Raw genomic sequence first — 19,022 nt, 5'->3', positions numbered from 1 at the left:
AGAAAGGAAAATAAATGATGGTTCAGTCAAGCACATCTTTGTCCTGAAGAGAGATCTCTGGGCCTTGGTGGGGGCGGAGTTGATTCCAGGCCTGTGCAAAGGCATCGAGAAATGTAATCCCTTCTGGCAAAGGCAGTGTTTAGGAAACTTAGTTCATTTTGGCTAGAGAATAAAAAAAAAAAGGTAGGGAAATAGCAGGAGTTGAAGCTAGAGGCAGGGAAGCTATAGAGAATCTGGCCTTCAGCCTATGGGCAACAAGAAGCCACTGACCAAATTTCAGTCAGGAAGTAACATGATCAGGTTTGTCTTAAGAAAACTTTGATGACCATGTGTAGGATGCATCTGGGAAGGACAGGCTGGGAAGAAGGGAGCTGAGTTAGTGAGCTGGGAGAAACGAGGGCAGGGGGACTGGCAGTGAGTACAAAGGAGAGACTATAACCCCACAGCCCCAGCACCTGGCGTGCTGCAAGCACTCAGTGTTTCCTTAAACCCTTGCCTCTCTTTAAGCTGAAGGAAAATAAGTGATTTCAACTGAAGAGGATGGCTATACAGACATGTACATTTACATGCAGGGAGCTCAGAATTGAGAAAACGTTACAGGATTTTGCCCTTGGGAGACCTCTCTCTCTCTCTCTCTTTTTTTGGTAAATGAGTTCTTTTCACACTCATTCTCAGTCTACATTCAGTAAATTTTAGTATATTTATAGAGTTGCAGTCATCACCACAATCTAATCTTTAGAAGGTTTCATCACCCTAAAAAGAAAGCTCAAGCTGAAAGTCTTTTTTCTCTGTGAAGCAGATGAGACTATCAGTACAGAATTGAGGGGCAGACAAAGAGAGATGAAAGTTGACAACAGGCAGTGAATCAGAAACTGGAGGTATGGACAGAATAGAATCCCAGGAACATCTAGCAACCTCCCATTTCAAAGTGTTCATTTTGGTCTATTAGGTTTAACAAAAAAGAAATCTTAAATTTTAGATTATACATGTAAAATGTTAATTCATTACCTTATAGGTAAAGAAAATCCAGTGACACCACCTGAGTCTTGCTCCTCACCACATGTACAATAATTTCAGAAACTACTTTCTAATAAACGCAACTTATCCCTTACAGTAGCTAATTCATAAATTCAACCTGATGCCTCTGAGAATACAAACTGATTCAGCTCTGTAAAACTGGTTTGTCAAACTCCCCAAACAAGAGTAACTTGTTGAAACTGCTGCACTTCTCTCTGGAGTCACCTGACATAAACTACCAGGCCTAACGTGGTCAATGTTGAAAGAATCTAGTATTTAAAAGTCTCTCATTTTTTGTGTTGAAAAAAAAAAATGAAAAAATAAAAGTCTCCCATTAATTCAAATCTGTATCTTGTTCTTTTTCTTTGTTTGACTCCTCTGTTATCTTTTTAATCAGTTAAAATGGTTATTTTATGGCCTATACCCATATTCTATTACTTGAAGTTCCTGGAAGTCTAATTCTGCCATGGGATACTTTAGCTACCATGCACTCATGGTAGATTGGCTCCACCTGTGTCTTACAATGTTCTGAGCTCACATTTGGGGAGACTAACTGTAGGGGGTCCCCTCTCCACCAACGCTTGTGTGGAGGGTATATCTTGCCAGAGAAGTTTTATATTTACTTCTGCTGGGCATCACAGGTCTTATCACTCTAGAACCAGAGTATGAGGGTATGTGTTTATTTCTTGGCCTGGGGCTTCCTGGGACTTGCAGGTAACAAAATTGAGCTTCAAACTCACACGGAGGTGGTCCTGCAGTTAAGAATTCCCTAGGAGACATTCCCACTCCCAGTACCTACTGTGACTACACAAAGCTTAAGCTGCTTTTTAGACTCCCTTTATTGGTGGGCAGACTTGTTTTCTAGTCCACCCTCTTAGGACACAGTCCTTTCAGGGTCCTAGCTTTATATGGAGGTGTCAGTTCCACCCTCTTGCCACATTCAGATACCAAAGACCTTGTTTCCAGTCTCTTGGTAACCCAACTAGAAATGTCCCTAGGGGCTGCCTGCTTACTACACAATTTTCAAGTTCCTCTACTTTATTTGCTTAAGAATTCCCCTTGCTTACTTGAGCAATCAACTATGCACTCACAAATGTATTTATTTTTATCCAGCATTTCTGGATGCTCTATAGTAGGAAAATTTTTCGGGTTGTCTAGCCTGACATGGTCCTTTCACTCCAATTTAGAGTGAAACAATCCCAAAGCAGTTATGTCTAAATTATCTTGAACAGGAATTACCTTTGATGGTCTTATGCAAAGTCCCACCCTGCGATCAGTAAAACTGAGCAAGGTATGGATTGCATACCAAGGTATGGGTGCAAAGGGGAGTGTCTATGAATGATTGAGAATCTGCTCCAAGAGATGAGGCCAACTGTAAATAATGTTCTTGGCCTCACGATGTTCTGAGGTAGCCACAGTGCTACTCTTGTATATGTGAATGTATACACACATGCACACACATACACATTCGACTATGGCCATCACCTTTGTTATAACACTCTAAAGGATTAAAATCAAAGCAAGATCCAAGCCCAAAATTGTAGAAGTAAATCAAATTATAAAAAGTGCACACAGTGGATTTTGTGCTGTACCACAAAGACAATGTACCTACCTCTTGGAAAAGCAGAGTCTCCAGGCTAAGAGAGCCACACCACTCCCTCACATTAACTTCTGATGTTTCCTTGTAATACCAATATTTGAATTATCTTATCGGCTTTGACAGATTTACTTTTATCCCTAAAAGAACTAAGCATCACTGGCAAAATACATATATCTATGTGAATAAAAAATCTGTTTTAACTGAAACTGTTTTTTAGACTTACTGACTGCTCATTCATGCTGCCCATAGGTGATAGAGCTTTTAGTGGGGTTTTTAAAAGTTAATTTCACAATTTTAAAGCAAGATCTAAAAATTTACTTACCTCTTGTTTTGCCTCAAGGATAGTCCTTGTCTTCCTCACAAGGGATGTGTCGAATGATCTGACAGTCACTAGCTCTACCACTGCATTCCCACCATAAAGACTATACATGTCATCTGCAAACTGAAGTTATTGACATCTCTATGAATCTTAAATATATATTTATTGAAATTATTTGTAAAGCTTCTGTGCACCAACCAGAACATATACTTACCTATTGGCTCATGAAATACACTGTCTTAAAATAGGCAAGTCTTAAAGGTTCTGATTATGTTAAAATATTCAAAAACTGTTAAGCTTCAACATACAAATGTTCAAAATAAAATTAAGAAGAGCCTGGATTTGTTGGCATATAAATTGAGAGAAGGAAATTAGGAAAGGGAAATGGAGGAAGAGTTGCAAGTGAGTAACTTCAAGAGCAGGAGAAAATGATCATTTATTATGTATCTACTAAATGTCTGGTACTATGCTAGGTGTTCTTTAATTATTTCATAGTGTTTAATGGGGACAGAATTTCAGTTATGATGAAAGTTCTGGCGATGGACGGTAGTGATAGTGGCACAAAAATGTCAATGTACTTAATGTCACAGAACTGTATACTTAAAAATAGTTAAAATGGTAAGTTTTATGTACATTTAACCACGATAAAAAAAAAAAACTATTGTGTTCTATTGTGCTGGAGTTATCCATCATTTCCTATGCTGCCTCTGCCAGCATTAGAGACATCCCAACATACGCCTTTGACCTGCCTTATACGTGGTCACTAAAATCATAGGTCCTCCAAAGAAGGTGAGCAAGACTTCAATCAACAGTATTTCACTAGGCAAATGTTTTCCATTAAGAAGCTAAAAGTGAAATGGTCATACTCCAACCCCTTTTACCCCATAATTTACCTTTTGCAGAGCGTCAACAAGGATCTTAGAAGCATCTCTGAATTGTTCAGAGTCTTCCCCATAATGTTTCCCAATTTCATCCAAACCTGCCAGCTCCAGTGAATATAAATCAGGAGAATGATCCTTGGCTAGATGCTTATGTCGAGACAACTTAGGAGAATAACAAACAAAAGGAAGTGAATAAAGTAATTTCAAATATGACCAGTTGAAGTTTTATGCCTAATTAAACTAGGCTGAATAGAACCACACCAGTGTGTCACCATATACAAATAATCTAAAATGGTGGCAAACGGAGCTGGTTTAAATGGGAGTTTCCAATAAAACAAATCCAGCATAAATCTCTTTTTAAAGTGCAATTATAGGGCTCCCTAAGTATTTAATAAAAGCTTTTTAAAAAAAATTCCTTCGTTTAAAAACTTCAGATATGGCTCAGGGTATAAAAGAACAGATGGTTGGACCAGTCTGATCCCAGAACATGAACCATTGATGCTGAGACCAGAAACCTCCCACATGCCCTCCTGGACTACCTCACCGGCTCCTAGCACTATGCTTCCAGATTCCCGAACCAACCACACTAAAAAAAGAAAAAGTTTGGGCAACAACTTCAGTAGCTAGCAAATAGGTAAGTTTTTCTATTTCAGTCACATGAGGATTTAAAAAAAAAAATCATTCACCAAAACAGAAAAAATACCCTTCAGGCAGATTTATTCCCTTCCTCACTTGGTCAACAGCATTATTAGTCCAAACTGTTATTTCTATTTTAGGTATAGGAGTCAAGTCTTAATGTCTGACAAGTAATCAACAGCCAAGTCAGGGCTGCAGCTAGGGTGGCCCACCCTAGCACTGTATTCTTGGAAGATATATTTACTGTCTCCTAAGAGTAGAAATGTAAAATAATTTGACTGTAACATGAGATGAGTTCAAAATTCCAATACCACCACTAATTCCTCAACTTTCATGGGATTGTAAATTCAGGACATACTTGATGAAACTTTTCAATTGGTTTCACTATCAAAGATTCTCTAGAAATGTCTTTTGCAACCAAAATAAATGGAACTGAAAAATTAGAGCAGCCTATTTACCAAACTTGAAATATCGTGTAGAACTTGCAGTTCAGAAAGAAAGAGCAGATCAACCTGCAGAGAACAAAAAGAAATGAGCATTACTTTAAATGTGCATCAGAGACTTGTATTTGCCATTTATCAAGTAAGGCAGAGGATATTACAAATTTTAAGCATGTAGGTGAATTTATGCAACAATTGTCCTTCATTTGGTAGGTTCGTTTCAATTGAAAATGCATATAAAACATTATTTTCCAATAGAAAGGTGATAGGTGATGGTCATTTCCCAGCACAGTGACTACCACTCAATAGCCATACTTCCAATAAACCTATGATAAAGCACCCAAACTCTACAGTGGTTTTCCCTCAGTGCATCAGAATATTCTGGTGCACTGTAGCAAGGTCCTGCCAATGGCCCAGTCTACTCACATCCCTTGAACTTGTTCCACATTGGATAAGAAGACGGTAGTACTGGTCAATCATAGTAGGTAGAGGGGAGGGGGCCAGAAAGGTGGCATGCAAAGGTGGCATGCCATGTGGTTTAGAGGGTACATGTGTAGGTGGTGAAGCTGACAAACAGGAGTCAAAAGTAAGGGTGGGTCCCTCCCTTGAATGTACTGTCAAGAATGAAACAGACAAATGAGACAACACTTCAGAAGTGGGAGTGAATGATGGAGGCTCCAACATTATCAGATCCACACAGCTCCACCAGCCACCAAGTAAATACTGTCATTTCTGGTTTGTCCAGATTAACTGGTGGCAACCTTCACACTAGAATGTAATACTATTTACTACTACAGCTCAACTCACAAAAATATGAGATTCAGAAAACAATTACACTAAAGGAAAGAAGAATCTACTCCAGCAATAAATTTGCAAAACTTTTCATTTTCTAAAATGTCATTTGCTCTAAAGTCAGGAACACAAGAAATGGAAAACCAGAAATGATATTAATTCACTCAATAACTGTACTTACTTCATTGTTCCTGCTCAGAGAATTCAGGGGAAGTGCATTGAGAATGGAGTTTTCTTGAAACAGGCGATTGCGGAGCTGTCGTAATGTTACTGAAAGATCTTCAAAAACTGAGTTTGCCTTTCCCACCATATACACTCTCTGCAAAAAGAATTAAAAATTTTAAGTTATGTTTTTACCGATTAATTCCAATATACAGAGGTCTGACAGCATTTTTCATAAAAATGGTTTTAAATTTCTATTAAATAATGAAAGCTTATTTTTTAAAGCATCTTAAATAAAAACTGTATTACTTACTTCCTCACTGGGAGCCAACTGCAAAACTACAGGAGTTTCTTCAGAAAATAAGGAGTGAATGGAATTTGCAACACTGTCGAGACTAAAAGGAACTGCCTGAAATTTAAGAGTAAGACCTTAATTATTATCTGAACCAAAGTGGGAAGAAAAATCTTTCAGATAGTATTAAAAAAGGAAACTTAAAAAAAAAAAAAAGCAACAGCATTTTCTATGGAAATTCAGAAGACCCAAATTACATCCAAACTCAAAGAGCCCTTTTGAGGGTACAGAAGATCAAACAGCCTCCAAATGGTAGTGGGCCAAATGGAGTGTGTGTCTCCCAATGTGGTAAGTAGGAAATAACATGCAAACACAAAGGATGTAACACTATCTTGCACAAACCATCATTTTCTGGTGGCCATTCGTGTATTTTATGCAGCAATACATTTGGTTTCAATATTAATCAATTAATTAATTAATTAATTAATTACAACATAATACAATGAATGCATATTCTACAATTAAGTATTAACTTGCATTTGAGGTCAGAAGAATCTGAAGAATTAAATTTAGTTGAAAGAGAAATAGACCTCATTTTTCATTTTAAAATTTAAAAAATGTTTAATTAGAGGTATGATTTGTCTTCAGACAGACTGAAGACCCTTAGATAAGGCATAAAGTATGTCACAGAATTTTGAAGCCTTTTTCTTAGGACCACATGATGATGATATTAAACTGAAATAACCAACTGTGGTAAAATCTACTTTTTTTCTTGAATTTTTATTAAAGTATAACATACATATAATATAGTACACAAATCTTGGGGTAACAGCTCAAGAAATGTTTACAAATGGATATGCTCATATAAGCCAACCAGATCAAGACAGAATATTAACAGCACCCTAAAAGCCACCCCACCCACTTCCTCTACCCGCTAGGGTAACCAAAATTCTGACTTCCATCCTCAAAGATCTGTTTTTGGTCCACATTATTTTTAACAATAAATTACAATAATTTTCTCCTCAAAAATTATTTTATTCTCAGTATTATTGTATTAAAATAAGCAGTATAGTAGTAGTAGTTTTGTTTTAATGGAGATTTCTTACAGTGTTTTTTTTTTCTAGTTAATTCCCTTTACTAGTAAAAGGTTCATGTTTATAAGTAGCAAATTAATACTAACATGGTATAGGCAGAATTAATGTGATTATAGAAATTTTACTGATGAAATCTCACCATCAAAATTAAGTTTCTCAATTTCATACTATGAAAGAAAATCAATTTTTACTCTTACTCAAGATGCATATTAACTCTTTCCAAAATTCTCTTAAAATGAGTTAATGAGTGAAGAAGGAGAAAGACTCCAAACTTGTAAAAGCATACTGTCACTAGCTCCCTGAGTCAGCCATAAGACTTCTCTTTTTGCAATCACACAGTTCACCTCCTCAGGCTTTGGAGGGAACGCAACAACATGTAACATAAACTCTCCAGCTTCATTTCACCTACTGAAATGGCACTTGTGGCAGAGAAGTTGAAGATCAAAGGTAACACCTCCCTAGCAATCAAATTAGAGAAACTATTGAGTCAGATGAGCACTAAACTGTGAAGGAAAAGAAAAAAATTATACAGATCGCTAAGCTCAAAAAGGAAAAAGCTCAGCTACTTAAAATCTAGTGATTGTTTTCTATCCTTATAAGTATATGCATTGTTTGGCCTGGAGAAAATGGAATTTCTGTATCTGTATGACTTGAAATTCTAATGAAAGCAGCTAGCTAATCAAATAGAAGCTTCATTAAGTGGAATTCCAAGACATTCTATTAAAAAAAATATATTTTGTGGGTTTTGTCCTCTGAGCCTTCTATCTCACTCACCACCTACTGCCACGAAAAGTATTAGGAGCAATCAGTCAGGGTCAAGCAATAACAGGCGCTCTTTTCACAGCTTCTACTCATATAAAATGAGGCTAATCTGTTTTAAAATGTTTAGTTTTGGACTGTATGCTAATGAAAATCTTAATAGCATTTTGGATTTTTATATACTTATTTTAAAGGGATCTGCCACAGTGATTTACACAGAAATCACGTAATCACATAATCTTGTGAAAATTTTTAAAAATAATTTTTACAAATCTGCCTTTCGATTTTGATTTTTCCCTTTCTTCCTTTTACTCTGAATTCTTCTGGTTTCTTTAGTACATTAATTTCCATCTTTTAAATTGTCTAACATGTGCATTGGAAGGCTATAAATTTCCCTTTTCTTAACACTTTAGCTGCACCCCAGAATTTTTTAAATATATGGTACATTCATTGATTTTCGGTTCCGAATAATTTTGAAAATTCCACTGTAATTTTCTCCTCAATCCATTAATTATTTAGCAGTGCATCAATTCCAACTATCTTTTCCTGTTGACTTAAATTTTTTTTCAAAAATTATATAGAAAAAAAGTTATGTATACAAATGGTTTAAGGAGACAAATAGTTTTCTATAAGACTTTTTATGAAAAATAAGTTTGCCCCTCCCCTCATTTCCCATTTCTCTGAAGTCCTCACTTTCAAATCCTTTGTTTCCTTTTTCTGTTACCACCATCTCTAAATAATATGGTTATATTACTACATCTTGGTTTTTCAATTTTAGACATTATCTATTTATTGTCAAATACAGAAAATGAGGATTTAGCTCTCCCACGTCACCAACCACAGTCCCATCTCCTGCCCCATACATGCATTCTTTTTATTTCTCTCCACCCTTCCAAAAGTTCTATCATAATTTTCATTGGATCAATATTATTTCATTATTATGACTATGTAAACAATATTGTCAGCCTAGCCTTATACGATACAAATTACTGCTTTTCTGTTCTTGCTCTTTGACCTCTAATGGCAACAGATAAGAAATCTGCTATCATTCTACTCTCATTCCTTTGTAATGACAATGTCTTTCCTCTGAAAGCTTTTAAGATTTTCAGTGTCCTTATCAGTTCTTCAATTTTACTATGTCTAGGTGGTGATTTGGCTTTAGGCTACTGGGTGTTCAACGTGCTTTAAACCTAAAAAGCCATACATATATATATATTTTTTACCATTTCCAAATACGTTTTTAAGGTATCATTTTGTTATTGTGTTTAGATTTAACTGCATTGTGGTCAGAGAGGGTGGTTTATATGATACAGATTCTGTATTATTTGCTGAGATCTGCCTCCTGGCCTAGTACATAGTTGTTTTTTTCTAAGCATGTCATGTGTGCTTGGAAATAATCTATACTAGACCACAGGAAAGTCTGAAAAAATTTCCAAAAAATCAGCATCATACAGACCAATCTTACAATGCAATAAAATTAGAAATTGAAAAATTAAAAATGATTTTAAAAGAACCCACACATTAAACACCTCTAAATAACTCATGGGTTAAAGAAATCACAATATAAATGATGAAATATTTAGGAGTGAATATCAATGAAAGTACCACATATCAAAATGTCTTATAGCTGCCTCACAGTTTCTATCCCTTCCTTTAACTCTCACAATTTTAATGTATGTATTTTTAAATCTCTTTGAGACTAGTCTATCATCTGTAGTTCTAGAGGGATGAATTGTTTGTTATACCTGCTTGGCATTTTTCTTCCAAGTGCTTTGTAAATCTGACTCAGTCAAATTTTTTTTTTTTTAACCAAAGGAACCCTACACTGTGGAGGTATGTCCATATGGGGTGTGTCCTGTAAATGTGGAGCACAGCACAAGCTCGTAGTTCTGATTTTTTAAGGGGAATCTAAGGGTCCCACAGCCAAGGATGAGAGTCAGCTCCTCTGTGGTGGCCCTAGTCCTCCTTTCAAGAATAAGAGTATTTTGCAGACCCTGGCTTTCTGTAGCGAACACAATTCCAGCTTTAGCTCCTGATCACAACTCTGGCTTTTGAGTTTTCTATCCAAATCTGGCACCTGGTATGTATCCTTTCCTTGCTTTCACATTTAGTTATACATGTGAAACTGTTTTGGTGACTTCTATATGCTTGCAGAAGAAGGAGGGCCTCTCACAATAGCTCAGTTACCCTTACTCCTTGAAGACCTAGTGAAGAAGTAAGTGAGCCAGCCAAATAGTCTCCAGTCTCCTTCTTACACAAAAATGCAGTAAAAATCCAAAGGGAAAGTAACAAGATAATGCCCAAGAAAATGTCAGCCACATACACTCTCAACTAGTTTCTTTTTTTCGATCCTCTATTCTGAGAGTGAGGCAATTTATATACCTCTTACCTTAGAAAGTACTCCCATCCATAGGAAATGGACAAGTCTCAATAAACTTATAATCACCATGTAATTTTTTAAAAAATAAATTGTGTTTTACTTACCAGTGAATAAAAAAAAGACAAGAGAAGTATGCTTAGAACACAATTCACAATGACAGCTGACAAGACAAATTAAAAATGCAAACCTTTAACTTTTTACAATACTCACATTCTCCAAAGGGTATGAAATGGCACTGCCTGGGGGTAGAGCGAGTTTGTCCACTCCCTTCACCATCACCATAACGGTAGCCCGAGGACGATGGAATAGGTTACCAACTGCAAGTCCTGGCCAAGAAAGATCCTAAACATGGAAAAGCGTGAAAGGGTGCTTAATTATCAACTGAGGAAACCATGCCCCAGAACATCTAATAAGCAGAGTCAGGGGGTTCTGGGATGATACTGGCAATGAAAATTCCCAGGTAGAACAAATGTTTTATTTAAGGCAGTAATTGTAATCTCTTAATCAAGGATGCAGATTTCTACCTTTCTCATTTTCTTAAGCTTCTACTGATTTGAACAATAAAGTCGTAAGTCATGTCAAAATTTGATGGAAAAAAGCAGGCAAGTAAACAAAACAAAGGCACTTTACAAATTCCAAATTACAAAGTATTCTTGTCTTCATATAACCATGGACATTTTCTTCCTTCATCACTGTTTGCCCTGATTTACAGCATCACTTTTCTCTTTCACAATGACATGGCAAGACTCATTAAAACATTCTCTTTAGACTAAGTTCTTTATAAATAAAACAAAATTCCTGCTGAAAGTAACTCATATTAGTTTACTAATTGTTTCTAAAGGTTATTTAACAGCCATTTGTAGTCAATTTAAGTTTGTAAAGAACAAAATACACATTTCATCTTTAAATGTAAACAACCAGTCATGTTCACACTAGGAGCTCAGGGACTGCTCCCATAGGCCCATCAGAAAGACAGTTCCCATGCACTGCTTCTTGTTTCAAGGGCACTCAGGAACTAGGAGGAAAGTTCCTTTGTGTGATTGATGATATCTAGAGACCACATCAAAAGCACCAAACTTAGAAAATAGGAGGAGATAATGACAGGAAGACAGAGCAAACTACATCTCCTTTCTTCTAGCCCTTAGTTTTAGATCTTTCACATACTGACAGGATCTAGGCTCCCTCTGCTATATCTTGTAAACAGCTAGTTACTACAATAGGTTACAGCTCAATTATAGGAAACCAAGGTGCTAGACTATCCCACAGCTACTGACACTATTTTCCTAAACTCAGGCAAGATGCATACATATTTTATCATTCATAATGAATTATAATGGACTAAATGTTTGTGTCCCCCTCCCTCAATTCACATGTTGCAATCCTAAACCCCAATGTGATGGTATTAGGAGGTGGGACCTTAAGGAGGTGATTAGGTCATAAGGATGGAGCCCTCATAAAACAGGTTAGTGCCCTTACAAAAGAGACTCCAGAGAGCTCTCTCGCCCTCTCTCCACCATGTGAGGATACAAAAAGAAGTTGATAGTCTGCAACCTGGAAGAGGGCCCTCGCTAGAACTTGGTCATGCTGGCACTCTAATCTCGGACTTCCAGCCTCCAGAACAGTGAGAAATAAATGTCTGTTATTTATAAGCCACACAGTCTATGGTACTTTGGAATAGCAGTCTGAACTAAGACAAAAATCTATCATGTGTAACTGAAAAAAAAATTTATACACTCTATTAATAGGACAAATGCATTCTCATACACAAAGAACTTCTTCACTACTATGAATAAACTATTACATAGTTAATGATTTATAAGGATTTAGTTTCATAAGCCAAGCTTGAAGTACTTATCCAAAATCTCCCCAACTACAAATGAGCTTTTTTACTTTTGTAATCTGTACCACAAATATTCCTATGTTTGTTTGTTGCTTTCTTGGGCTATTAGCAGAAATCAACAAAAATGCTTTCAGAAGTAGCTCCAAATATTTTTTTTAAATACACATACTTCTTTCACAGAGAAGCCCATGGATAATGCAGCAACATCTGGGATTCGCTCTCCTGGTATAGGCCAATTTCCATCCCGGAAAACAACAGACCCCGGTGATCTTAAAATACTAAACTCGTTTGCCAAAACACCTGAGAAGAAAACAGATTAATAAGTGAATGATCAGCATCATAAATATCTTGCATCCATGTTGAAAATTATTAAATATGTTTCTCACTCCCCATTGACTTAGCATACTAAATTATGATTGGACAAAATGCCGAATCCTAAATATACATCTATGGATTCTTTTCCAAGGTATCACTCGAAGAATTTAAGTTCACACATTCTCTTGTAACAAAGGTACAACTATGAAACAGAATTCTCCTAATGATCTAGATGCCTTCCTACAAATGGCCCTTAAACATAGGCATGTGGCAATTTGTCAAGAATTAGAAATCAGTTGTATTTCTCCAGAATTTAAAAAAAAAACAAAAAACAAAAAACAAAGCCCTGGCACAGACTAAAAAAGAAGAAACTTAAAATCTCTAAATTATTTCTAATATCAACCCACTCTTCAAAATGCAAATTTATAAAATTCCTAGTATTTCACTCTAAAACTTTAGCAGGTTAGTGTGCCTTAGGATATATCATATCTTTCCTTAAATCCCACAGGCAAACCTAGTGAAATGAGGACTGTCAAATGGGGGTACATGTTACCAGTCAGAATAAAAAATACTTCAGACTTTAGAAACAAAATCCAGGAAAATAGCATTTCCAATGGATGTATCAAGAGGGTGAGAAAAGGTATTCTGTAATAATAAAGTCAACTAGTCTAGGGGTGTGGGCCCGGGATTAAAAAATAAAGGATGAGAATAAAGAGACTATTTTTTAAGCCCTCCAAGGCTTAGGATGAAGTATCTGGCCTCTTCACCCATCATGTGTTAACCCGATGATGTCTAGCTTACACATAGTGGCTAATGGAAACTTTCGGGTTCCTATGAAAAGAAGCTCCAAGTCCAAAACAAATCTTGTTCATGCCTAGTATGGGAAATTAGACCTTAATAAAACATCACTGTTATTCTCTTTGACCTAAGGAAAGTACCATTTACAGAGTGTGGGAATAAAGTTAGAAGCAACAGTAAATGTTTTGCTGTTACAGTATTGACAGTAAATAAAAGGCCTCAGGATGGTGCTGATACAACAAGAAGAATTATGAGTTTCAATTCAGTGCAGCTGCCAGAGCCTGAATTTCCAACTTGTTCTAGCTGAAGGCAGACTAAGAAAAATTAGCAGAACAGAATGGACGTTTGTAACTGATAGACATCTTGGTTCACTAAAGTAGAAGTTATTGCAAACTCTAAGGAAAATAGGGTAGCAACAGACATATACTTTCCAAGCACCGTACGCATTTAAAGAACCATATTTGGATCTGGAGATAGCCCTGTTTTGAGATGTGGCCATACTCACTCGACCCCAGCAAAGTTATACTAAATTACTTTGTCCCAAGTTTATAGTTAGAGTCCACTTCTGTGCCTGCACAACAGTTCTTCGGGAGCCTGGAGTTTCAGAAAAACTTTACAGTCGTGGACTCCTATACAAGAAACTGCTGCTTCATACATGTATATCCAGGATATCTGACAGAAAGTCACCCATCCTCTACCCGAATGGGGACACCAACGAAGGGGGACGCCACTTCAACTTACAAACACTACAGTTTGCCAGCAGTCATCTCCATTGCCCCAACATTGTAGTCTTTTGAACAAAGTTTTCCTTTGTACTGAATTGACTGAAATGGGCTTCCTTCTCTCAACTTCCTGTTTTATCACTCCTGACTCAGTCTCACCAGATAACCTGCTTTAAGAGAAAACAGAGGAATTCCACCAGCTACCTGCTTTCTCCCCACAATTATCTGCATGACCCCCTACCCTTATCTCCTCTCCCTTCAGATGCAGTCTAAAATAATCCCCTGGTTCAGCCTTCTTAGGGACCTTCATTCATTCACCTATTAAATCATTCATTTAATGTTTATTAAGCCACTATTCTGGGACAGACAACATTATCAGGAGTTAGGTGCCTAAATGGTTGTAGGCATACAAAGTTGGCCCTGTAGAACATAAACTCCATGAGGTCAGAGATTTCAGTTTATCTTGTTGACACAACATCCTCAGGGCTGAGAATAACGCCTGACACACTGGTGCTCAATAAATATTTGTTGAGTTTTTGAATAAATGAAGCCACACCTTGCACTACCAAATTTCCCCTCTTGACTGGCTCTTTCAAGCGTGAAAATACGCTACTGTGCTCCCATTATATAAGTAAGACCACAAAAAAACCTCCTTTGGTCATCCTAGGCTCTACTAGCCTCCGTTTCCCTTCAGAGGAAGAATCCTGGCAGAGTAGTCAGCCCATTTGTCTTTCTATATTTTCATTTCACATTTACTACCTACTCCACAGTTTCTGACCCCGCCATGACACTGAAACGACTTACCAAATCCAAAAGACAATCTTCAATCCTTAATTTATTTACCCTCCCAAAGCATCTGATACTGACAACTCCCTCCTTGAAAATCTGCTGCCTTGGCCCTCATAAGCCCAGGTCCCTGGTTTTTCTTCCAATCCCTCTGGCTGCTTCTCCTTAGTTTTTTTCCCTTCCTGTCCCTGAGAGCCGTGATGTCCAGAATTTTTAGATTTCAACCCTTTCAGTACAAAATTTGAAAGTAGTCTCACTATATATATATTTATTTATACAGCATACACTTGTAGTACAATAGACTATATGCTCATAATATATTACAAAGCACACAAAAATAAAGTTTAAAAAAGGATGAGATACCTGTGTGGTATTCTTCACAATTTAATCATGAGAAAATATCAGACAAACCCAAACTGAGGGACATTCTACAAAATATCTGACCATTATTAGAGGGAGAGGGGAGAGGAGAAAGGGGAGAGGGGAGAGGGAGAGGACGGGACGCGGAGAGGAGAGAGAGAGAGAGACTGGGATTAAAAAACAGATGTAAATGGAAGTTCTAGTATATTCTTCTGGCATCCCAGTAGATCACCCAGCAAACTTCACACTATGGCGATCTAAGGGCTACATTCCTGACTCTCACCACTTTCCTAGTCTACAACTTTCTCCCTGGCTGAGCTCAACTACTCCTAAGGCTGCAAACACCAAAAACACATTGATGGCTCCCAGATTTTTATTTTCAGCCTAGATTTCCACTGAGCGTTAGACCTACACACCCAACAGCCTGCTGAGCATTTAAGTCCCATAGGTCCTTCAAACTCAACAGGTTCAGAACTGAATTCACCATCTTTCCACAGGTTCCTCCTATATTCTGACCCTTTCAGTACAAAATTTGAAGGATGACATCATCTTCTACCCGGCTGCTTGAATTGGTTGTCTTTAAATCTCTCCTCAGCACCACAGCTCATCGAACACTGAATTCTGTTGACATTTTTTTTTTTTGTGGTTATCCCACAAATCCTTTTCCCTCCATGTCCAGTATACTCTTCCCGTCCTGACCAGGCTTGCTGAAACTGGCCACCTTATGACTTGCCAGACCACTCTCTGATTTAGCATTCCTATCACCTTTTAAAATTACAGATCTGTTCATTCATCCTTTAGTTTAACCACCATCACTTGTTGCCCAGAGCCTTTGAGACAAAATCCAAAAGATAATATCCAAGGCACCTTGCCAACCTTACTTCTGGGATCTCTCAACTTAATCCCTATACATTCTGGCCTCAACAAACTATTTGCTCTTTGTTCTCATATCTCTGTGCTTTTACACATGCTGTTCTGTGGAAAATGCCTTTTCTTCCCACCCCAACCTTTCATATTTGTCCTGTGAGGCATCCCCCTACCACCACCTAGGAAATTTCCCTCAGCCTCCCCATTCTGGGCTAGATGCTAAGTCTTCTGCCCTTTGGGAATTCCCACCATACTATGCAGTGATCTATGAATGGTGGACGGAATCAATAAGTGAAAAAATAAATAGGTCCTACTTTTGACCTATGGGGCTTCAGTGACCAAATCAAATCCTTCTTCAACATGACATCCCTTCAAATTCCATGTGTTTGCCCATGGCCTTTCCTCTCCAGGCTAAACATCTGAATTTTTTCAAATATTCTTCATGACACGGTATTTATAATCCTAGTTCCCTTTCTCTAGTCTCTCTCTGGTTTGGTAACACCATTTTAAAAGACATATTTTTTTCTCAAAGAAGTCTGATCTCTTAAAAATGTTTTCCATTAAATCATATTTAGTCATTGTGGAAAACAGTAATTTAACTTCAGCTGACAAGACCAAGGAATGCAGAAGCTGACAGGATCAGACTACTCCAGTTAGGGAAAGCATGTCCAAACCAGGTACCAAACCCAAAACAAAAACCACTAAAGCTCACTGAATCAAAATAACATTACACATGGAATTCCAGCAGATGTTCAGTTAATTCACAGTATCAAATGGAAGATTTTTAAATTTCAAAAGCAGAATAAAAAAAATTAAAAATGTCTCCAAAGTCTCTTACTAGATAGACTAGAATGACTTTCCAGAGACAGAAACAAAAGAAACAGAAGAATCCTAACATTTGGGGGACATGAAAATAAGTGTAACTATCATCAGCACAAAACACTGGGCACTCCAAGGATGGAGAAGACCTACAGATTTCAAGAACATCCAGTGGTCTACACCTCCATGCAGAACTGAAGCACCAATCCGAAAGTGGGACTCTCAGCACTTCACACAACAGAGGCATAGGCCTCCTATTGATTTTTTAAGCTATAGGTTTTAAACCGACACACTGAGGAAGAGCCCTATTCCTCCAAATTGTTCTCAACTTGGGCTCTTGTTGGCTAGTCTGCGTCCCTATCATTCCCACATTCTCACACAGTAGTAGCATTCCACTACCATGCCACAGCATATGTAATAGAAAAGTCCCATGGTTTGAAGCCAGTTGCAGCTTTTCTGCTTACCACTTGTGTGGTGTTAGGTTATTTAGGCTTGCTCACTCTGTACAACGAAGATAACATCCTCTTCTAAGGATTACTGTAAAATTAAATGAATTACATGGTACACAGGAAGAGGCCAGATATAAGCTGACTTGCACTCCCCCTGCTGAATGCTAGGGAACCTAGGTTCCACTCAGAAAGCTATCATTATATGACATGTGACCCTAAGAACGTGACTCACATCTTAGTTTCCAAATCCTTAAAATTGGGAACTATGACAAACTATTGAGAGGTACTTTGAATTCGCCTTTAGAAATAATCTTATAAAACCAATTATTCCGCCTCCAACTTTGTATCCTGAAACGCTGAAGGAGGGGAGAAGATTTCACCAGTCCCTGATGACAACTGCTAGAAATGGAGACACCAGAAAAATGCAAAGAAATGCAGCAGCTGATGGCAGCTAAGAAGTCGGCCTTCCCTTTTTCGCAGAGAGCTGCGGTTCAACAGTTAATTGGGAAATGCATTCCGGTCCTTTGAAGCGCCTCCCGAGATGGAAGACGCCGGCCGGGCTGACCCGAGGCTGGAGGCAAGACCGGCGGATGCGCCTTCCTTGAAGAGACGGAGAGTGAAGCCGGCTCATGTGCCCCCGACGCAGCCCAGCTTGGCTTGGCCCCAGCCCCGCCAGGCCCGGTCGCCACAGGCCAGTCCCGACAGAAGGCTGAGGGAGGCAGCTGGCGCGAGGCTGCCGCCGCTTGCCTGCACTGCGGCACCCGCCCCACTGCCGCACACCCGCAGCCGCCCGCGACCCTGAGCCCTAAGGCTCAGGGCCTCCTAAAGCGCGCCCCACCCGCAGCCGGTTCCTCACCCGCCACCAAGGACAACAGCACGACGAGCACAGCCATGGTTCCGCGGCGGCCGCGGCAGTGCAGGGCAACACGGAACGGGCCGACAAGACGCGAGCGACCACCGCAGCACCAGGGCGTGACGCGCTCTGGCTCGTTGCGACTCCTTGAGGCCGCCCCGTCGTCGCCTCCGCTGGGACAGCTGTCGCCTTCTCCACCAATCGCCAGCTACGCCGTGGCGGGCGGGAGAGGCGTAGCCGGGGCAACGTCAGCCTGATGGTCGGAGTCTACCGTGATGAATGGTAGGCCCTGCCAATGGCAGGAAGCAATTGCAGAGCCGGGCAGTCCCGCCCCCCGGCCCATGACGACCGGTCACGAGATGGAGGGTAGGGCTGGCGTTGGGGCGGAGGAAGACATAGGCTGTTGAGGAGGCAGAAGAGCCTATGGTGTGGAGCTGCCTCCCGAGTGCGGATCCTTTGGCCAATCTCGGTTGACGGTCTCCAACCGGGGTGTCTGTCTTGCCTTGTCGCGGGGCTCCGCCTTGCCATCGGTATAGCTGTGGAAACTGCGAGGCTGGTTTGGGTTTCGTTCTAACGATTACACAGATGCTGAGCACGTGCTAGGAAGAGACCAGGCGCCTAGGGGAACCCCTGCTCTCCAAGTACGGCACGACGAATAATTTTTAGTATAAATATGTCGTGAATATTTAATGGGACAGACTTATACTAAAAAAAAGTATTTGTTGTTTGTCTGAAATTCAAATATACCTGGACATCCTGTATTTTGATTTGCTAAATCTAGCAACCCTGCCTCCTAAGACTTTCCCGGCCTACCAAGAGTAATGTGATGAGAACATTACTT

At 39.0% G+C, this 19,022-nt stretch overlaps 1 protein-coding gene across 1 annotated transcript in view; it reads right to left on the bottom strand.

Annotated features, from left to right (window-relative positions):
* ATP6AP2 (ATPase H+ transporting accessory protein 2) overlaps nucleotides 1–18,374 on the bottom strand; it is a 20,556-nt gene extending 2,182 nt beyond the window's left edge. Inside the window, exons 1-8 of the mRNA XM_039888517.1 lie at nucleotides 18,185–18,374; nucleotides 12,382–12,512; nucleotides 10,583–10,714; nucleotides 6,161–6,256; nucleotides 5,867–6,004; nucleotides 4,912–4,965; nucleotides 3,830–3,979; nucleotides 2,940–3,059 (exon numbers count right to left, since the gene is read on the bottom strand). Of these exons, the coding sequence (XP_039744451.1) occupies nucleotides 2,940–3,059; nucleotides 3,830–3,979; nucleotides 4,912–4,965; nucleotides 5,867–6,004; nucleotides 6,161–6,256; nucleotides 10,583–10,714; nucleotides 12,382–12,512; nucleotides 18,185–18,221 (858 nt within the window). The 5' untranslated portion in view covers nucleotides 18,222–18,374. The remainder of the gene's footprint in view (nucleotides 1–2,939; nucleotides 3,060–3,829; nucleotides 3,980–4,911; nucleotides 4,966–5,866; nucleotides 6,005–6,160; nucleotides 6,257–10,582; nucleotides 10,715–12,381; nucleotides 12,513–18,184) is intronic.
* Between the last annotated feature and the right edge of the window lie 648 nt (nucleotides 18,375–19,022).

The sequence above is a fragment of the Pteropus medius genome, unplaced genomic scaffold, assembly GCF_902729225.1.
Source record: "Pteropus medius unplaced genomic scaffold, Ma_sr-lr_union100, whole genome shotgun sequence".
Classification (NCBI taxonomy): Eukaryota; Metazoa; Chordata; class Mammalia; order Chiroptera; family Pteropodidae; genus Pteropus; species Pteropus medius.
The sequence above is the reverse complement of the archived record's forward strand: the minus strand, read 5'-3'. Positions and strand labels throughout refer to the sequence as shown.